General features: G+C 58.0%; 1 protein-coding gene across 1 annotated transcript; it reads left to right on the forward strand.

Annotated features, from left to right (window-relative positions):
* Nucleotides 1-139: 139 nt before the first annotated feature.
* Nucleotides 140-21,284, forward strand: LOC140407723 (zinc finger protein ubi-d4-like; the record flags this gene model as incomplete). The annotated part of the gene is made up of 4 exons (XM_072495019.1): nt 140-307; nt 2,888-2,995; nt 14,808-14,971; nt 21,192-21,284. Coding segments are annotated over exons 1-4 (390 nt in total), but the record flags the coding sequence as incomplete, so codon positions are not given.
* Between the last annotated feature and the right edge of the window lie 258 nt (nt 21,285-21,542).

A 21,542-nucleotide genomic window follows, 5' to 3' on the forward strand; every position in this document is an offset into this window, starting at 1 on the left:
GAAAACAAAGGGTTAATCGTTCAGTCTGAGAATTGAGCTGCTTTTGAATTGTGACTCCGCTGGTGGGGAACGATCTGCTTCGTGTGGAGTCCGTCGCCCAGGCTGCTGTGGCCTTTCACTGACCTGTGCCCATACTTTGCACACAGCATTGGGGAGCAGTACTACAAGGATGCCATTGAGCAGTGCCACAATTACAATGCCAGGCTGTGTGCCGAGAGGAGTGTCCGACTGCCCTTCCTCGACTCCCAGACCGGGGTGGCTCAGAGCAACTGTTACATCTGGATGGAGAAACGGCACCGAGGACCCGGTATGGCCCTGAGCGTCCGCCAATCCCGGGGGGGGGGGGTCTGGGGGCGGGTGTCCCGGGGGGGGGGGGGGGTGGGGGGGGGGGTCTCGGGCCGGCCCCGGGCGTGGGGTCGCTGGGAGGGGGGGTCCCGGGCGTGGGGACGGTGGGGAGGGGGGGTACCGGGCGTGGGGTCGGTGGGAGGGTTGGGTCCCGGGCGTGGGGTCGCTGGGAGGGGGGTCCCGGGTGTGGGTTGCTAGGTGGGCTGGGTCCCGGGCGTGGGGTCGCTGGGAGGGCTGGGTCCCGGGCGTGGGGATGCTGGGAGGGGGGGTCCCGGGCGTGGGGTCGCTGGGAGAGGGGGTCCCAGGCGTGGGGTCGCTGGGAGGGGGGGGGGGGTTCCCGGACGTGGGAATGATGGGAGGGGGGTCCCGGGCATGGGTTCGCTGGGAGGGGGCGTCCCGGGCGTGGTGTCACTGGGAGGGGGGGGGTCCCGGCTGTGGTGTCACTGGGAGGGGGGGGGTCCCGGCTGTGGGGTCGCTGGGAGAGGGGGTCCCGGGCCTGTCGCTGGGGGCGGGGTCAGCTGGTCGGTGCTGTGTCGGGGTCACGGGGGGGACCGGGGTCAGCTGGTCGGTGCGGTGTCGGGGTCACGGGGGGGGGGGGGGGGGGCTGAGGTCAGCTGGTCGGTGCGGTGTCGGGGACACGGGGGTGGGGGGTGGGGGCGGGGTCAGCTGGTCGGTGCGGTGTCGGGGTCACGGGGGGGGCCGGGGTCAGCTGGTCGGTGCGGTGTCGGGGTCACGGGGGGGGGGGGGGCCGGGGTCAGCTGGTTGGTGCGGTGTCGGGGTCACGGGGAAGGGGCTGGGGTCAGCTGGTCTGTGCTGTGTCGGGGTCACGGGGGGGCTGGGGTCAGCTGGTCGGTGCGGTGTCGGGGTCACGGGGGGGGGGGCGGGGTCAGCTGGTCGGTGCGGTGTCGGAGTCACGGGGGGGGCCGGGGTCAGCTGGTCTGTGCTGTGTCGGGGTCACGGGGGGGGGGCGGGGTCAGCTGGTCGGTGCTGTGTCGGGGTCACGGGGGGGGGGGGCGGGGTCAGCTGGTCGGTGCGGTGTCGGGGTCACGGGGAAGGGGCTGGGGTCAGCTGGTCTGTGCTGTGTCGGGGTCACGGGGGGGGGGGGGGCCGGGTCAGCTGGTCGGTGCAGTGTCGGGGTCACGGGGGGGGCCGGGTCAGCTGGTCGGTGCGGTGTCGGGGTCACGGGGGGGGGGCCGGGGTCAGCTGGTTGGTGCGGTGTCGGGGTCACGGGAAGGGGCTGGGGTCAGCTGGTCTGTGCTGTGTCGGGGTCACGGGGGGGGGGGGGCGGGGTCAGCTGGTTGGTGCGGTGTCGGGGTCACGGGGAAGGGGCTGGGTCAGCTGGTCGGTGCTGTGTCGGGGTCACGGGGGGGGGGCCGGGTCAGCTGGTCGGTGCGGTGTCGGGGTCACGGGGGGGGGGGGCGGGGTCAGCTGGTCGGTGCGGTGTCGGAGTCACGGGGGGGCCGGGGTCAGCTGGTCTGTGCTGTGTCGGGGTCACGGGGGGGGGCGGGGTCAGCTGGTCGGTGCTGTGTCGGGGTCACGGGGGGGCGGGGTCAGCTGGTCGGTGCGGTGTCGGGGTCACGGGGAAGGGGCTGGGGTCAGCTGGTCTGTGCTGTGTCGGGGTCACGGGGGGGGGGGGGGGCCGGGGTCAGCTGGTCGGTGCAGTGTCGGGGTCACGGGGGGGGCGGGGTCAGCTGGTCGGTGCGGTGTCGGGGTCACGGGGGGCTGGGGTCAGCTGGTCGGTGCGGTGTCGGGGTCACGGGGGGGGGGGCGGGGTCAGCTGGTCGGTGCGGTGTCGGAGTCACGGGGGGGGGGGCCGGGGTCAGCTGGTCTGTGCTGTGTCGGGGTCCCGGGGGGGGGGGGGTCAGCTGGTCGGTGCTGTGTCGGGGTCACGGGTGGGGGGGGCAGGGGTCAGCTGGTCGGTGCCGTGCGGGGTCACGGGGGGGGGGGCCGGGGTCAGCTGGTCGGTGCTGTGTCGGGGTCACGGGGGGGCAGGGGTCAGCTGGTCGGTGCGGTGTCGGGGTCACGGGGAGGGGGCAGGGGTCAGCTGGTCGGTGCGGTGTCGGGGTCACGGGGGGGCCGGGGTCAGCTGGTCGGTGCCGTGCGGGGTCACGGGGGGGTGGGGGCTGGGGTCAGCTGGTCGGTGCTGTGTCGGGGTCACGGGGGGGGGAAGGGGTCAGCTGGTCGGTGCGGTGTCGGGGGAGGGGGCTGGGGTCAGCTGGTCGGTGCGGTGTCGGGGTCACGGGGGGGCCGGGGTCAGCTGGTCGGTGCGGTGTCGGGGTCACGGGGAGGGGGCTGGGGTCAGCTGGTCGGTGCGGTGTCGTGGTCACGGGGAGGGGGCCGGGGTCAGCTGGTCGGTGCGGTGTCGGGGTCACGGTGGGGGGGCCGGGGTCAGCTGGTCGGTGCGGTGTCGGGGTCACGGGGGGGGGGGGGGGGTTCAGCTGGTCGGGGTCGGGACTCGGGAGCTGGAGTTTGCTCGGTGCTGTGGCTCTCGGTCCTCACTCTGGGTGGCAGAGATATTAAGACGGTTTCTCTCACTGTCCAGGAGTGGCCCCCGGGCAGCTGTACACCTACCCTGCACGGCGCTGGAGGAAGAAGAGGAGAGCCCACCCTCCCGAGGACCCTCACCTCAGCTTCGCAGCCCTCAAGCCAGGTAGTGACGACAATCAGGCTGAGCACTCACACGGGCTGGGTAAACAGCCAGGAGCCCAGTGGACAGCCAATAGCTCTGGCAGACGGGCAGTGGGTGTGGGACATCAGCATTGCACACGGAAACATTCCCACAGCAGTGAAGTTGCCAGGGTAACACCAACACACAGCTTCCTCTTCAACACAATCTGGAGTTTTCCACAACTTCTTGCTCACAGGTAGCAAACCCACCGCACAATACAACCCCCCTAACCCTCACCGTGCCCAGGCGTCCCCCTAACCCTCACCGTGCCCAGGCGTCCCCCTAACCCTCACCGTGCCCAGGCGTCCCCCTAACCCTCACCGTGCCCAGGCGTCCCCCTAACCCTCACCGTGCCCAGGCGTCCCCCTAACCCTCACCGTGCCCAGGCATCCCCCTAATCCTCACCGTGCCCAGGCGTCCCCCTAATCCTCACCGTGCCCAGGCGTCCCCCTAATCCTCACCGTGCCCAGGCGTCCCCCTAATCCTCACCGTGCCCAGGCGTCCCCCTAATCCTCACCGTGCCCAGGCGTCCCCCTAATCCTCACCGTGCCCAGGCGTCCCCCTAACCCTCACCGTGCCCAGGCGTCCCCCTAATCCTCACCGTGCCCAGGCGTCCCCCTAATACTCACCGTGCCCAGGCGTCCCCCTAATCCTCACCGTGCCCAGGCGTCCCCCTAATCCTCACCGTGCCCAGGCGCCCCCTAATCCTCACCGTGCCCAGGCGTCCCCCTAATCCTCACCGTGCCCAGGCGCCCCCTAATCCTCACCGTGCCCAGGCGTCCCCCTAATCCTCACCGTGCCCAGGCGTCCCCCTAATCCTCACCGTGCCCAGGCGCCCCCTAATCCTCACCGTGCCCAGGAGTCCGACACAGCCTACCCTGTCCTGGGAGTGTTTGATGGGGACAGTGTAGAGGGAGCTTTACTCTGTATCTAACCCCGTGCTGTACCTGTCCTGGGAGTGTTTGATGGGGACAGTGTCGAGGGAGCTTTACTCTGTATCTAACCCCGTGCTGTACCTGTCCTGGGAGTGTTTGATGGGGACAGTGTAGACGGAGCTTTACTCTGTATCTAACCCCATGCTATACCTGTCCTGGGAGAGTTTGATGTGGACAGTGTAGAGGGAGCTTTACTCTGTATCTAACCCCGTACTGTACCTGTCCTGGGAGTGTTTGATGGGGACGGTGTAGAGGGAGCTTTACTCTGTATCTAACCCCGTGCTGTACCTGTCCTGGGAGTGTTTGATGGAGACAGTGTAGAGGGAGCTTTACTCTGTATCTAACCCCGTGCTGTACCTGTCCTGGGGGTGTTTGATGGGGACAGTGTAGAGGGAGCTTTACTCTGTATCTAACCCCGTGCTGTACCTGTCCTGGGAGTGTTTGATGGGGACAGTGTAGAGGGAGCTTTACTCTGTATCTAACCCCGTTCTGTACCTGTCCTGGGAGTGTTTGATGGGGACAGTGTAGAGGGAGCTTTACTCTGTATCTAACCCCGTGCTGTACCTGTCCTGGGGGTGTTTGATGGGGACAGTGTAGAGGGAGCTTTACTCTGTATCTAACCCCGTGCTGTACCTGTCCTGGGAGTGTTTGATGGGGACAGTGTAGAGGGAGCTTTACTCTGTATCTAACCCCGTGCTGTACCTGTCCTGGGAGAGTTTGATGGGGACAGTGTAGAGGGAGCTTTACTCTGTATCTAACCCCGTGCTGTACCTGTCCTGGGAGAGTTTGATGGGGACAGTGTAGAGGGAGCTTTACTCTGTATCTAACCCCGTGCTGTACCTGTCCTGGGGGTGTTTGATGGGGACAGTGTAGAGGGAGCTTTACTCTGTATCTAACCCCGTGCTGTACCTGTCCTGGGAGTGTTTGATGGGGGCAGTGTAGAGGGAGCTTTACTCTGTATCTAACACCGTGCTGTACCTGTCCTGGGAGAGTTTGATGGGGACAGTGTAGAGGGAGCTTTACTCTGTATCTAACCCCGTGCTGTACCTGTCCTGGGAGTGTTTGATGGGGACAGTGTAGAGGGAGCTTTACTCTGTATCTAACCCCGTGCTGTACCTGTCCTGGGAGAGTTTGATGGGGACAGTGTAGAGGGAGCTTTACTCTGTATCTAACCCCGTGCTGTACCTGTCCTGGGAGTGTTTGATGGGGACAGTGTAGAGGGAGCTTTACTCTGTATCTAACCCCGTACTGTACCTGTCCTGGGAGTGTTTGATGGGGACGGTGTAGAGGAAGCTTTACTCTGTATCTAACCCCGTGCTGTACCTGTCCTGGGAGTGTTTGATGAGGACAGTGTAGAGGGAGCTTTACTCTGTATCTAACCCCGTGCTGTACCTGTCCTGGGAGTGTTTGATGGGGACAGTGTAGAGGGAGCGTTACTCTGTATCTAACCCCGTGCTGTACCTGTCCTGGGAGTGTTTGATGGGGACAGTGTAGACGGAGCTTTACTCTGTATCTAACCCCGTGCTGTACCCGTCCTGGGAGTGTTTGATGGGGACAGTGTAGAGGGAGCTTTACTCTGTATCTAACCCCGTGCTATACCTGTCCTGGGAGTGTTTGATGGGGACAGTCTAGAGGGAGCTTTACTCTGTATCTAACCTGTGCTGTACCTGTCCTGGGAGTGTTTGATGGGGACAGTGTAGAGGGAGCTTTACTCTCTATCCAACCCCATGCTATACCTGTCCTGGGAGTGTTTGATGGGGACAGTGTAGGGGGAGCTTTACTCTGTATCTAACCCCGTGCTGTACCTGTCCTGGCAGTGCTTGATGGGGACAGTGCAGAGGGAGCTTTACTCTGTATCTAACCCTGTGCTGTACCTGGCCTGGGAGTGTTTGATGGGGACAGTGTAGAGGGAGCTTTACTCTGTATCTAACTCCGTGCTGTACCTGTCCTGGGAGTGTTTGATGGGGACAGTGTGGAGGGAGCTTTATGCTGTATCTATCCCCGTGCTGTACCTGTCGTGGGAGTGTTTGATGGGGACAGTGTAGAGGGAGCTTTACTCTGTATCTAACCCCGTGCTGTACCTGTCCTGGGAGAGTTTGATGTGGACAGTGTAGAGGGAGCTTTACTCTGTATCTAACCCCGTACTGTACCTGTCCTGGGAGTGCTTGATGGGGACGGTGTAGAGGGAGCTTTACTCTGTATCTAACCCCGTGCTGTACCTGTCCTGGGAGTGTTTGATGGGGACAGTGTAGAGGGAGCTTTAGTCTGTATCTAACCCCGCGCTGTACCTATCCTGGGAGTGTTTGATGGGGACAGTGTAGAGGGAGCTTTACTCTGTATCTAACCCTTTGCTGTACCTGTCCTGGGAGTGTTTGATGGGGACAGTGTAGAGGGAGCTTTACTCTGTATCTAACCCCGTGCTGTACCTGTCCTGGGAGTGTTTGATGGGGACAGTGTAGACGGAGCTTTACTCTGTATCTAACCCCGTGCTGTATCTGTCCTGGGAGTGTTTGATGGGGACAGTGTAGAGGGAGCTTTACTCTGTATCTAACCCCGTGCTATACCTGTCCTGGGAGTGTTTGATGGGGACAGTCTAGAGGGAGCTTTACTCTGTATCTAACCTGTGCTGTACCTGTCCTGGGAGTGTTTGATGGGGACAGTGTAGAGGGAGCTTTACTCTGTATCTAACCCCATGCTATACCTGTCCTGGGAGTGTTTGATGGGGACAGTGTAGCGGGAGCTTTACTCTGTATCTAACCCCGTGCTGTACCTGTCCTGGCAGTGCTTGATGGGGACAGTGCAGAGGGAGCTTTACTCTGTATCTAACCCTGTGCTGTACCTGGCCTGGGAGTGTTTGATGGGGACAGTGTAGAGGGAGCTTTACTCTGTATCTAACTCCGTGCTGTACCTGTCCTGGGAGTGTTTGATGGGGACAGTGTGGAGGGAGCTTTATGCTGTATCTATCCCCGTGCTGTACCTGTCGTGGGAGTGTTTGATGGGGACTGTGTCGAGGGAGCTTTACTCTGTATCTAACCCCGTGCTGTACCTGTCCTGGGAGAGTTTGATGTGGACAGTGTAGAGGGAGCTTTACTCTGTATCTAACCCCGTACTGTACCTGTCCTGGGAGTGTTTGATGGGGACGGTGTAGAGGGAGCTTTACTCTGTATCTAACCCCGTGCTGTACCTGTCCTGGGAGTGTTTGATGGGGACAGTGTAGAGGGAGCTTTACTCTGTATCTAACCCCGTGCTGTACCTGTCCTGGGAGTGTTTGATGGGGACAGTGTAGAGGGAGCTTTACTCTGTATCTAACCCTGTGCTGTACCTGTCCTGGGAGTGTTTCATGGGGACAGTGTAGAGGGAGCTTTACTCTGTATCTAACCCCGTTCTGTACCTGTCCTGGGAGTGTTTGATGGGGACAGTGTAGAGGGAGCTTTACTCTGTATCTAACCCTGTGCTGTACCTGTCCTGGGAGTGTTTGATGGGGACAGTGTAGAGGGAGCTTTACTCTGTATCTAACCCCGTGCTGTACCTGTCCTGGGGGTGTTTGATGGGGACAGTGTAGAGGGAGCTTTACTCTGTATCTAACCCCGTGCTGTACCTGTCCTGGGAGTGTTTGATGGGGACAGTGTAGAGGGAGCTTTACTCTGTATCTAACCCCGTGCTGTACCTGTCCTGGGAGTGTTTGATGGGGACAGTGTAGAGGGAGCTTTACTCTGTATCTAACCCCGTGCTGTATCTGTCCTGGGAGTGTTTGATGGGGACAGTGTAGAGGGAGCTTTACTCTGTATCTAACCCCATGCTGTACCTGTCCTGGGAGTGTTTGATGGGGGCAGTGTAGAGGGAGCTTTACTCTGTATCTAACCCCGTGCTGTACCTGTCCTGGGAGAGTTTGATGGGGACAGTGTAGAGGGAGCTTTACTCTGTATCTAACCCCGTGCTGTACCTGCCCTGGGAGTGTTTGATGGGGACAGTGTAGAGGGAGCTTTACTCTGTATCTAACCCCGTGCTGTACCTGTCCTGGGAGAGTTTGATGGGGACAGTGTAGAGGGAGCTTTACTCTGTATCTAACCCTGTGCTGTACCTGTCCTGGGAGTGTTTGATGGGGACAGTGTAGAGGGAGCTTTACTCTGTATCTAACCCCGTGCTGTACCTGTCCTGGGGGTGTTTGATGGGGACTGTGTAGAGGGAGCTTTACTCTGTATCTAACCCCGTACTGTACCTGTCCTGGGAGTGTTTGATGGGGACGGTGTAGAGGGAGCTTTACTCTGTATCTAACCCCGTGCTGTACCTGTCCTGGGAGTGTTTGATGGGGACAGTGTAGAGGGAGCTTTACTCTGTATCTAACCCCGTGCTGTACCTGTCCTGGGAGTGTTTGATGGGGACAGTGTAGAGGGAGCTTTACTCTGTATCTAACCCCGTGCTGTACCTGTCCTGGGAGTGTTTCATGGGGACAGTGTAGAGGGAGCTTTACTCTGTATCTAACCCCGTTCTGTACCTGTCCTGGGAGTGTTTGATGGGGACAGTGTAGAGGGAGCTTTACTCTGTATCTAACCCTGTGCTGTACCTGTCCTGGGAGTGTTTGATGGGGACAGTGTAGAGGGAGCTTTACTCTGTATCTAACCCCGTGCTGTACCTGTCCTGGGGGTGTTTGATGGGGACAGTGTAGAGGGAGCTTTACTCTGTATCTAACCCCGTGCTGTACCTGTCCTGGGAGTGTTTGATGGGGACAGTGTAGAGGGAGCTTTACTCTGTATCTAACCCCGTGCTGTACCTGTCCTGGGAGTGTTTGATGGGGACAGTGTAGAGGGAGCTTTACTCTGTATCTAACCCCGTGCTGTATCTGTCCTGGGAGTGTTTGATGGGGACAGTGTAGAGGGAGCTTTACTCTGTATCTAACCCCATGCTGTACCTGTCCTGGGAGTGTTTGATGGGGGCAGTGTAGAGGGAGCTTTACTCTGTATCTAACCCCGTGCTGTACCTGTCCTGGGAGAGTTTGATGGGGACAGTGTAGAGGGAGCTTTACTCTGTATCTAACCCCGTGCTGTACCTGCCCTGGGAGTGTTTGATGGGGACAGTGTAGAGGGAGCTTTACTCTGTATCTAACCCCGTGCTGTACCTGTCCTGGGAGAGTTTGATGGGGACAGTGTAGAGGGAGCTTTACTCTGTATCTAACCCTGTGCTGTACCTGTCCTGGGAGTGTTTGATGGGGACAGTGTAGAGGGAGCTTTACTCTGTATCTAACCCCGTGCTGTACCTGTCCTGGGGGTGTTTGATGGGGACAGTGTAGAGGGAGCTTTACTCTGTATCTAACCCCGTGCTGTACCTGTCCTGGGAGTGTTTGATGGGGACAGTGTAGAGGGAGCTTTACTCTGTATCTAACCCCGTGCTGTACCTGTCCTGGGAGTGTTTGATGGGGACAGTGTAGAGGGAGCTTTACTCTGTATCTAACCCCGTGCTGTATCTGTCCTGGGAGTGTTTGATGGGGACAGTGTAGAGGGAGCTTTACTCTGTATCTAACCCCGTGCTGTACCTGTCCTGGGAGTGTTTGATGGGGGCAGTGTAGAGGGAGCTTTACTCTGTATCTAACCCCGTGCTGTACCTGTCCTGGGAGAGTTTGATGGGGACAGTGTAGAGGGAGCTTTACTCTGTATCTAACCCCGTGCTGTACCTGCCCTGGGAGTGTTTGATGGGGACAGTGTAGAGGGAGCTTTACTCTGTATCTAACCCTGTGCTGTACCTGTCCTGGGAGAGTTTGATGGGGACAGTGTAGAGGGAGCTTTACTCTGTATCTAACCCCGTGCTGTACCTGTCCTGGGAGTGTTTGATGGGGACAGTGTAGAGGGAGCTTTACTCTGTATCTAACCCCGTGCTGTACCTGCCCTGGGAGTGTTTGATGGGGACAGTGTAGAGGGAGCTTTACTCTGTATCTAACCCCGTACTGTACCTGTCCTGGGAGTGTTTGATGGGGACGGTGTAGAGGGAGCTTTACTCTGTATCTAACCCCGTGCTGTACCTGTCCTGGGAGTGTTTGATGAGGACAGTGTAGAGGGAGCTTTACTCTGTATCTAACCCCGTGCTGTACCTGTCCTGGGAGTGTTTGATGGGGACAGTGTAGAGGGAGCGTTACTCTGTATCTAACCCCGTGCTGTACCTGTCCTGGGAGTGTTTGATGGGGACAGTGTAGACGGAGCTTTACTCTGTATCTAACCCCGTGCTGTACCTGTCCTGGGAGTGTTTGATGGGGACAGTGTAGAGGGAGCTTTACTCTGTATCTAACCCCGTACTGTACCTGTCCTGGGAGTGTTTGATGGGGACGGTGTAGAGGGAGCTTTACTCTGTATCTAACCCCGTGCTGTACCTGTCCTGGGAGTGTTTGATGGGGGCAGTGTAGAGGGAGCTTTACTCTGTATCTAACCCCGTGCTGTACCTGTCCTGGGAGAGTTTGATGGGGACAGTGTAGAGGGAGCTTTACTCTGTATCTAACCCCGTGCTGTACCTGCCCTGGGAGTGTTTGATGGGGACAGTGTAGAGGGAGCTTTACTCTGTATCTAACCCCGTGCTGTACCTGTCCTGGGAGAGTTTGATGGGGACAGTGTAGAGGGAGCTTTACTCTGTATCTAACCCCGTGCTGTACCTGTCCTGGGAGTGTTTGATGGGGACAGTGTAGAGGGAGCTTTACTCTGTATCTAACCCCGTGCTGTACCTGCCCTGGGAGTGTTTGATGGGGACAGTGTAGAGGGAGCTTTACTCTGTATCTAACCCCGTACTGTACCTGTCCTGGGAGTGTTTGATGGGGACGGTGTAGAGGGAGCTTTACTCTGTATCCAACCCCGTGCTGTACCTGTCCTGGGAGTGTTTGATGAGGACAGTGTAGAGGGAGCTTTACTCTGTATCTAACCCCGTGCTGTACCTGTCCTGGGAGTGTTTAATGGGGACAGTGTAGAGGGAGCGTTCCTCTGTATCTAACCCCGTGCTGTACCCGTCCTGGGAGTGTTTGATGGGGACAGTGTAGAGGGAGCTTTACTCTGTATCTAACCCCGTGCTATACCTGTCCTGGGAGTGTTTGATTGGGACAGTTTAGAGGGAGCTTTACTCTGTATCTAACCTGTGCTGTACCTGTCCTGGGAGTGTTTGATGGGGACAGTGTAGAGGGAGCTTTACTCTGTATCTAACCCCATGCTATACCTGTCCTGGGAGTGTTTGATGGGGACAGTGTAGGGGGAGCTTTACTCTGTATCTAACCCCGTGCTGTACCTGTCCTGGGAGTGTTTGATGGGGACAGTGCAGAGGGAGCTTTACTCTGTATCTAACCCTGTGCTGTACCTGGCCTGGGAGTGTTTGATGGGGACAGTGTAGAGGGAGCTTTACTCTGTATCTAACTCCGTGCTGTACCTGTCCTGGGAGTGTTTGATGGGGACAGTGTGGAGGGAGCTTTATGCTGTATCTATCCCCGTGCTGTACCTGTCGTGGGAGTGTTTGATGGGGACAGTGTAGAGGGAGCTTTACGCTGTATCTAACCCCGTGCTGTACCTGTCCTGGGAGAGTTTGATGTGGACAGTGTAGAGGGAGCTTTACTCTGTATCTAACCCCGTGCTGTACCTGCCCTGGGAGTGTTTGATGGGGACAGTGTAGAGGGAGCTTTACTCTGTATCTAACCCCGTACTGTACCTGTCCTGGGAGTGTTTGATGGGGACGGTGTAGAGGGAGCTTTACTCTGTATCCAACCCCGTGCTGTACCTGTCCTGGGAGTGTTTGATGAGGACAGTGTAGAGGGAGCTTTACTCTGTATCTAACCCCGTGCTGTACCTGTCCTGGGAGTGTTTAATGGGGACAGTGTAGAGGGAGCGTTACTCTGTATCTAACCCCGTGCTGTACCCGTCCTGGGAGTGTTTGATGGGGACAGTGTAGAGGGAGCTTTACTCTGTATCTAACCCCGTGCTATACCTGTCCTGGGAGTGTTTGATTGGGACAGTTTAGAGGGAGCTTTACTCTGTATCTAACCTGTGCTGTACCTGTCCTGGGAGTGTTTGATGGGGACAGTGTAGAGGGAGCTTTACTCTGTATCTAACCCCATGCTATACCTGTCCTGGGAGTGTTTGATGGGGACAGTGTAGGGGGAGCTTTACTCTGTATCTAACCCCGTGCTGTACCTGTCCTGGGAGTGTTTGATGGGGACAGTGCAGAGGGAGCTTTACTCTGTATCTAACCCTGTGCTGTACCTGGCCTGGGAGTGTTTGATGGGGACAGTGTAGAGGGAGCTTTACTCTGTATCTAACTCCGTGCTGTACCTGTCCTGGGAGTGTTTGATGGGGACAGTGTGGAGGGAGCTTTATGCTGTATCTATCCCCGTGCTGTACCTGTCGTGGGAGTGTTTGATGGGGACAGTGTAGAGGGAGCTTTACGCTGTATCTAACCCCGTGCTGTACCTGTCCTGGGAGAGTTTGATGTGGACAGTGTGGAGGGAGCTTTACTCTGTATCTAACCCCGTGCTGTACCTCTCCTGGGAGTGTTTGATGGGGACAGTGTAGAGGGAGCTTTACTCTGTATCTAACCCCGTGCTGTACCTGTCCTGGGAGTGTTTGATGGGGGCAGTGTAGAGGGAGCTTTACTCTGTATCTAACCCCGTGCTGTACCTGTCCTGGGAGAGTTTGATGGGGACAGTGTAGAGGGAGCTTTACTCTGTATCTAACCCCGTGCTGTACCTGCCCTGGGAGTGTTTGATGGGGACAGTGTAGAGGGAGCTTTACTCTGTATCTAACCCCGTGCTGTACCTGTCCTGGGAGAGTTTGATGGGGACAGTGTAGAGGGAGCTTTACTCTGTATCTAACCCTGTGCTGTACCTGTCCTGGGAGTGTTTCATGGGGACAGTGTAGAGGGAACTTTACTCTGTATCTAACCCCGTGCTGTACCTGTCCTGGGGGTGTTTGATGGGGACAGTGTAGAGGGAGCTTTACTCTGTATCTAACCCCGTGCTGTACCTGTCCTGGGAGTGTTTGATGGGGACAGTGTAGAGGGAGCTTTACTCTGTATCTAACCCCGTGCTGTACCTGTCCTGGGAGTGTTTGATGGGGACAGTGTAGAGGGAGCTTTACTCTGTATCTAACCCCGTGCTGTATCTGTCCTGGGAGTGTTTGATGGGGACAGTGTAGAGGGAGCTTTACTCTGTATCTAACCCCGTGCTGTACCTGTCCTGGGAGTGTTTGATGGGGGCAGTGTAGAGGGAGCTTTACTCTGTATCTAACCCCGTGCTGTACCTGCCCTGGGAGAGTTTGATGGGGACAGTGTAGAGGGAGCTTTACTCTGTATCTAACCCCGTGCTGTACCTGCCCTGGGAGTGTTTGATGGGGACAGTGTAGAGGGAGCTTTACTCTGTATCTAACCCCGTGCTGTGCCTGTCCTGGGAGTGTTTGATGGGGACAGTGTAGAGGGAGCTTTACTCTGTATCTAACCCCGTGCTGTACCTGTCCTGGGAGTGTTTGATGGGGACAGTGTAGAGGGAGCTTTACTCTGTATCTAACCCCGTGCTGTACCTGTCCTGGGAGTGTTTGATGGGGACAGTGTAGAGGGAGCTTTACTCTGTATCTAACCCCGTGCTGTACCTGTCCTGGGAGTGTTTGATGGGGACAGTGTAGAGGGAGCTTTACTCTGTATCTAACCCCGTGCTGTACCTGTCCTGGGAGTGTTTGATGGGGGCAGTGTAGAGGGAGCTTTACTCTGTATCTAACCCCGTGCTGTACCTGTCCTGGGAGAGTTTGATGGGGACAGTGTAGAGGGAGCTTTACTCTGTATCTAACCCCGTGCTGTACCTGCCCTGGGAGTGTTTGATGGGGACAGTGTAGAGGGAGCTTTACTCTGTATCTAACCCCGTGCTGTACCTGTCCTGGGAGAGTTTGATGGGGACAGTGTAGAGGGAGCTTTACTCTGTATCTAACCCTGTGCTGTACCTGTCCTGGGAGTGTTTGATGGGGACAGTGTAGAGGGAGCTTTACTCTGTATCTAACCCCGTGCTGTACCTGTCCTGGGGGTGTTTGATGGGGACAGTGTAGAGGGAGCTTTACTCTGTATCTAACCCCGTGCTGTACCTGTCCTGGGAGTGTTTGATGGGGACAGTGTAGAGGGAGCTTTACTCTGTATCTAACCCCGTGCTGTACCTGTCCTGGGAGTGTTTGATGGGGACAGTGTAGAGGGAGCTTTACTCTGTATCTAACCCCGTGCTGTATCTGTCCTGGGAGTGTTTGATGGGGACAGTGTAGAGGGAGCTTTACTCTGTATCTAACCCCGTGCTGTACCTGTCCTGGGAGTGTTTGATGGGGGCAGTGTAGAGGGAGCTTTACTCTGTATCTAACCCCGTGCTGTACCTGCCCTGGGAGAGTTTGATGGGGACAGTGTAGAGGGAGCTTTACTCTGTATCTAACCCCGTGCTGTACCTGCCCTGGGAGTGTTTGATGGGGACAGTGTAGAGGGAGCTTTACTCTGTATCTAACCCCGTGCTGTGCCTGTCCTGGGAGTGTTTGATGGGGACAGTGTAGAGGGAGCTTTACTCTGTATCTAACCCCGTGCTGTACCTGTCCTGGGAGTGTTTGATGGGGACAGTGTAGAGGGAGCTTTACTCTGTATCTAACCCCGTGCTGTACCTGTCCTGGGAGTGTTTGATGGGGACAGTGTAGAGGGAGCTTTACTCTGTATCTAACCCCGTGCTGTACCTGTCCTGGGAGTGTTTGATGGGGACAGTGTAGAGGGAGCTTTACTCTGTATCTAACCCCGTGCTGTACCTGTCCTGGGAGTGTTTGATGGGGACAGTGTAGAGGGAGCTTTACTCTGTAACTAACCCTGTGCTGATGGTTTTCTTGAACCTTCAGAGTTGGATTTGGGCCTGAAGAAGGACAGTTTGGTGCCTCCTGACGGTAGCAGCCTGGAGGCCCTGCTCCGCGGGGAGGCAGTGGAGAAACAGCGAGGATTATCCGACCACAGAGATGACGACAGCCTTAATGACTACCCTGTGAACAACAGTCGGGCGAGGAAGGTGGGCATGTCTGCTGTCTGTGTTTCCAGCACACTGATTGATGATCAAAGGGAATTGGGTTCTTTACTGCAGAGCAGGCAATAAAGTGGGCCCCATGGGTCTTTAAGTGCAGCTATTGTAATGTGATAAACGCACCGATTAGTTAGTGCAGAGCAAGATCCCACCCCTCTGACACTGCGATGCTCCCTCAGTAGTGACCCTCTGACAGTGCAGCACTCCCTCATTACTGACCCTCTGACATGGCGGCACTCCCTCAGCACTGACCCTCTGACAGTGCAGCACTCCCTCAGTACTGACCCTCTGACAGTGCAGCACTCCCTCAGTACTGACCCTCTGACAGTGCAGCACTCCCTCATTACTGACCCTCTGACAGTGCGGCACTCCCTCAGCACTGACCCTCTGACAGTGCGGTGCTCCCTCAGTACTGACCCTCTGACACTGCGATGCTCCCTCAGTACTGACCCTCTGACAGTGCAGCACTCCCTCAGTACTGACCCTCTGACAGTGCGGCACTCGCTCAGTACTGACCCTCTGACAGTGCGGCACTCACTCAGTACTGACACTCTGACAGTGCGGCACTCACTCAGTACTGACACTCTGACAGTGCGGCACTCACTCAGTACTGACCCTCTGACAGTGCGGCACTCCCTCAGTACTGACCCTCCAACAGTGCAGCACTCCCTCGGTACAGACCCTCTGACAGTGCGGCACTCCCTCAGTACTGACCCTCTGACAGTGCGGCACTCCCTCAGTACTGACCCTCTGACAGTGCGGCTCTCCCTCAGTACTGACCCTCTGACACTGCGATGCTCCCTCAGTACTGACCCTCTGACAGTGCAGCACTCCCTCAGTACTGACCCTCTGACAGTGCGGCACTCCCTCAGTACTGACCCTCTCACAGTGCGGCACTCCCTCAGTACTGACCCCCTGACAGTGCAGCACTCCCTCAGTACTGACCCTCTGACAGTGCGGCACTCCCTCTGTACTGACCCTCTCACAGTGCAGCACTCCCTCAGCACTGACCCTCTGACAGTGCAGCACTCCCTCAGTACTGACCCTCTGACAGTGCGGCACTCCCTCAGTACTGACCCTCTGACAGTGCGGCACTCCCTCAGCACTGACCATCTGACAGTGCGGCACTCCCTCAGCACTGACCACCCAACAGTGCGGCACTCCCTCAGTACTGACCCTCTGACAGTGCGGCACTCCCTCAGCACTGACCATCTGACAGTGCGGCACTCCCTCAGCACTGACCATCCAACAGTGCGGCACTCGCTCAGTACTGACCCTCTGACAGTGCAGCACTCCCTCAGTACTGACCCTCTGACAGTGCGGCACTCCCTCTGTACTGACCCTCTGACAGTGCGGCACTCCCTCAGTACTGACCCTCTGACAGTGCGGCACTCCCTCAGTACTGACCCTCTGACAGTGCGGCACTCCCTCAGTACTGACCCTCTGACAGTGCGGCGCTCCCTCAGTACTGACCCTCTGACAGTGCGGCACTCCCTCAGCACTGACCCCCTGACCATGCAGCGCTCCCTCAGTACTGACCCTCTGACAGTGCGGCACTCCCTCAGTACTGACCCTCTGACAGTGCAGCATTCCCTCAGCACTGACCCACTGACAGTGAGAGACAGAGTGGGTGGGATATTGACGGGTGCGGGGACTGAGGGGGAGAGTGGGTGGGATATTGACGGGTGTGGAGAGTGAGGGGGAGAGTGGGTGGGATATTGACGGGTGTGGGGAGTGAGAGGGAGAGTGGGTGGGATATTGACGGGTGAGGGGGAGAGTGGGTGGGATATTGATGGGTGGGGAGTGAGGGGGAGAGTGGGTGGGATATTGACGGGTGTGGGGAGTCAGGGACAGAGTGGGTGGGATATTGATGTGTGTGGGGAGTGAGAGGGAGAGTCGGTGGGATATTGACGGGTGTGGGGAGTGAGGGGGAGAGTGGGCGGGATATTGACGGGTGTGGGGAGTGAGGGGGAGAGTCGGTGGAATATTGACGGGTGAGGGGGAGAGTGGGTGGGACATTGACGGGTGCTGGGAGTGAGGGGGAGAGTGGGTGGGATAGTGAAGGGTGCGGTGAGTGAGAGGGAGAGTGGTGGGACATTGACGGGTGTGGGGAGTGAGAGGTAGAGTGGGTGGGACATTGACGGGTGCTGGGAGTGAGGGGGAGAGTGGGCTGGGACATTGACGGGTGTGGGGAGTGAGGGGGAGAGTGGGTTGGATATTGACGGGTGTGGGGAGTCAGCGACAGAGTGGGTGGGATATCGACGGGTGCGGGGAGTGAGAGGGAGAGTGGGCGGGATATTGACGGGTGCGGGTAGTGAGAGGGAGAGTTGGTGGGACATTGACGGGTGAGGGTGAGAGTGGGTGGGACATTGACGGGTGAGGGGAGTGAGGGGGAGTGGGTGGGATATTGAATGGTGAGGGGGAGTGTGGGTGGGATAGTGACAGCTGTGGGGAGTGAGGGGGAGAGTGGGTGGGATATTGACGGTTGTGTGGAGTGAGGGGGCGAGTGGGTGGCATATTGACGGGTGCGGGGAGTGGGTGGGATATTGACGGGTGTGGGGAGTGAGGGGGAGAGTGGGTGGGATATTGACGGGTGTGGGGAGTGAGGGGGAGAGTGGGTGGGATATTGACGGGTGTGGGGAGTGAGGGGGAGAGTGGGTGGGATATTGACGGGTGTGGGTAGTGAGAGGGAGAGTGGGTGGGATATTGATGGGTGTGGGGAGTGAGGGGGAGAATGGGTGGGATATTGACGGGTGCGGGGAGTGAGGGGGAGAGTGGGTGGGATATTGACAGGTGAGGGGGAGAGTGGGTGGGATAGTGAAAGGTGCGGGGAGTGAGAGGGAGAGTCGGTGGTACATTGACGGGTGTGGGGAGTGAGTGGGAGAGTGGGTGGGATGTTGACAGGTGCGGGGAGTCAGGGACAGAGTGGGTGGGATATTGACGGGTGCGGGGAGTGAGGGGGAGAGTGGGTGGGATATTGACAGGAGAGGGGAGTGAGGGGGAGAGGGTGGGATATTGACGGGTGATAGGTTGCGTGGGTGGGATATTGACGGGTGAGGGGAGTGAGAGGGAGAGTGGGTGGGATATTGACGGGTGAGGGGAGTGAGGGACAGAGTGGGTGGGATATTGACGGGTGAGTGGGAGAGTGGGTGGGATATTGACGGGTGAGGGGGAGAGTCGGTGGGATATTGACGGGTGAGGGGGAGAGTGGGCGGGATATTGACGGGTGTGGGGAGTGAGGGGGAGAGTAGGCGGGATATTGACGGGTGTGTGGAGTGAGGGGGAGAGTGGGTGGGATATTGACAGGTGAGGGGAGTGAGGGGTTGCGTGGGTGGGATATTGATGGGTGAGGGGAGTGAGAGGGAGTGTGGGTGGGATATTGACGGGTGAGGGGAGTGAGGGACAGAGTGGGTGGGATATTGACGGGTGTGGGAAGTGAGGGGGTGAGTGGGTGGGATATTGACAGGAGAGGGGAGTGAGGGGGAGAGTGGGTGGGATATTGACGGGTGAGGGGTTGCGTGGGTGGGATATTGACGGGTGAGGGGAGTGAGTGGGAGAGTGGGTGGGATATTGACAGGTGAGGGGAGTGAGAGGGGAGTGGGTGGGATATTGACGGGTGGGTGGGATATTGACGGGTGCGGGGAGTCAGGGACAGAGTGGGTGGGATATTGACGGGTGAGGGACAGAGTGGGTGGGATATTGACGGGTGTGGGGAGTGAGGGGGAGAGTGGGTGGGATATTGACGGGTGTGGGGAGTGAGGGACAGAGTGGGTGGAATATTGACGGTGAGGGGAGTGAGGGACAGAGTGGGTGGGATATTGACGGGTGTGGGGAGTAAGGAGGAGAGTGGGCTGGGTATTGACGTGTGTGGGGAGCGAGGTGAGAGTGGGTGGGATATTGACAGGTGAGGGGAGTGAGGGGGGAGTGGGTGGGATATTGACGGGTGCGGGGAGTCAGGGACAGAGTGGGTGGGATATTGGCGGGTGAGGGGAGTGAGGGACAGAGTGGGTGGGATATTGACGGGTGTGGGGCGTGAGGGGGAGAGTGGGTAGGATATTGACGGGTGAGGGGGAGAGTGGGTGGGATATTGACGGGTGAGGGGAGTGAGAGGGAGAGTGGGTGGGATATTGGCGGGTGTGGGGAATGAGGGGGGAGTGGGTGGGATATTGACGGGTGCGGGGAGTCAGGGGGAGAGTGGGTGGGATATTGACGGGTGCGGGGAGTCAGGGACAGAGTGGGTGGGATATTGACGGGTGCGGGGAGTCAGGGACAGAGTGGGTGGGATATTGACGGGTGCGGGGAGTCAGGGACAGAGTGGGTGGGATATTGACGGGTGTGGGGAGTGAGGGGGGAGTGGGTGGGATATTGACGGGTGTGGGGAGTCAGGGACAGAGTGGATGGGATATTGACGGGTGAGGGGGAGAGTGAGTGGGATATTGACGAGTGTGGGGAGCCATGGACAGAGTGGATGGGATATTGACGGGTGAGGGGGAGAGTGGGTGGGATATTGACGGGTGCGGGGAGTGAGGGGGAGAGTGGGTGGGATATTGACGGGTGCGGGGAGTCAGGGACAGAGTGGGTGGGATATTGACGGGTGCGGGGAGTCAGGGTCGGAGTGGATGGGATAGTGAAAGTTGCGGGGAGTGAGGGGGAGAGTGGGTGGGATAGTGAAAGGTGCGGGGAGTGAGAGGGAGAGTGGGTGGGATAGTGAAAGGTGCGGGGAGTGAGGGGGAGAGTGGGTGGGATAGTGAAAGGTGCGGGGAGTGAGGGGGAGAGTGGGTGGGATAGTGAAAGGTGCGGGGAGTGAGGGGGAGAGTGGGTGGGATAGTGAAAGGTGCGGGGAGTGAGGGGGAGAGTGGGTGGGATAGTGAAAGGTGCGGGGAGTGAGGGGGAGAGTGGGTGGGATAGTGAAAGGTGCGGGGAGTGAGGGGGAGAGTGGGTGGGATAGTGAAAGGTGCGGGGAGTGAGGGGGAGAGTGGGTGGGATAGTGAAAGGTGCGGGGAGTGAGGGGGAGAGTGGGTGGGATAGTGAAAGGTGCGGGGAGTGAGGGGGAGAGTGGGTGTGATAGTGAAAGGTGCGGGGAGTGAGGGGGAGAGTGGGTGGGATAGTGAAAGGTGCGGGGAGTGAGGGGGAGAGTGGGTGGGATAGTGAAAGGTGCGGGGAGTGAGGGGGAGAGTGGGTGGGATAGTGAAAGGTGCGGGGAGTGAGGGGGAGAGTGGGTGGGATAGTGAACGGTGAGGGGGAGAGTGGGTGGGATAGTGAAAGGTGCGGGGAGTGAGGGGGAGAGTGGGTGGGATAGTGAAAGGTGCGGGGAGTGAGGGGGAGAGTGGGTGGGATAGTGAAAGGTGCGGGGAGTGAGGGGGAGAGTGGGTGGGATAGTGAAAGGTGCGGGGAGTGAGGGGGAGAGTGGGTGGGATAGTGAAAGGTGCGGGGAGTGAGGGGGAGAGTGGGTGGGATAGTGAAAGGTGCGGGGAGTGAGGGGGAGAGTGGGTGGGATAGTGAAAGGTGCGGGGAGTGAGGGGGAGAGTGGGTGGGATAGTGAAAGGTGCGGGGAGTGAGGGGGAGAGTGGGTGGGATAGTGAAAGGTGCGGGGAGTGAGGGGGAGAGTGGGTGGGATAGTGAACGGTGCGGGGAATGAGGGGGAGAGTGGGTGGGATAGTGAAAGGTGCGGGGAGTGAGGGGGAGAGTGGGTGGGATAGTGAAAGGTGCGGGGAGTGAGAGGGAGAGTGGGTGGGATAGTGAACGGTGCGGGGAGTGAGGGGGAGAGTGGGTGGGATAGTGAAAGGTGCGGGGAGTGAGAGGGAGAGTGGGTGGGATAGTGAACGGTGCGGGGAGTGAGGGACAGAGTGGGTGGGATAGTGAACGGTGCGGGGAGTGAGGGGGAGAGTGGGTGGGATAGTGAAAGGTGCGGGGAGTGGGGGAGAGTGGGTGGGATAGTGAACGGTGAGGGGGAGAGTGGGTGGGATAGTGAAAGGTGCGGGGAGTGAGGGGGAGAGTGGGTGGGATAGTGAAAGGTGCGGTGAGTGAGGGGGAGAGTGGGTGGGATAGTGAAAGGTGCGGGGAGTGAGGGGGAGAGTGGGTGGGATAGTGAAAGGTGTGGGGAGTTGGATGATCAGTGCTGGTGAGGTGGGATTAGACTGTGTGACGCTGATTCCCTGCCGGAACGTTCTATGAGGGAAAGTTTCTGATCATCTGTGCTTGTTTGCAGCGAATCCTGGATCCCGATGACTTTCTCGATGATCTGGATGATGAAGATTACGAGGAAGACCTTCCGAAACGCAGGAGTAAAGGTCGAGCAAAGGTATCTGCCCGTTATCTATCAGTGATATCAGTTTGTAAAAAATATTGTTATTCGCCACATTTTCATCATTTTCGCCGTACGAAAGAGAAATAGAAACAAAACCCCAATACAAAAAAGAAAATACCACTGCTCCTCAACACTCAATGGCAACCAGGTCCCCCCGCCACACTACACCAAGGCACAGGGTAGAGAAGCTGACCTCCACCCTAATGCCCAAGCCAGCACAGTTGGTGCCCAGGCCAGATGGTGGGGGATGAA

The sequence above is a fragment of the Scyliorhinus torazame genome, unplaced genomic scaffold (assembly GCF_047496885.1).
Source record: "Scyliorhinus torazame isolate Kashiwa2021f unplaced genomic scaffold, sScyTor2.1 scaffold_1863, whole genome shotgun sequence".
Taxonomy (NCBI): domain Eukaryota; kingdom Metazoa; phylum Chordata; class Chondrichthyes; order Carcharhiniformes; family Scyliorhinidae; genus Scyliorhinus; species Scyliorhinus torazame.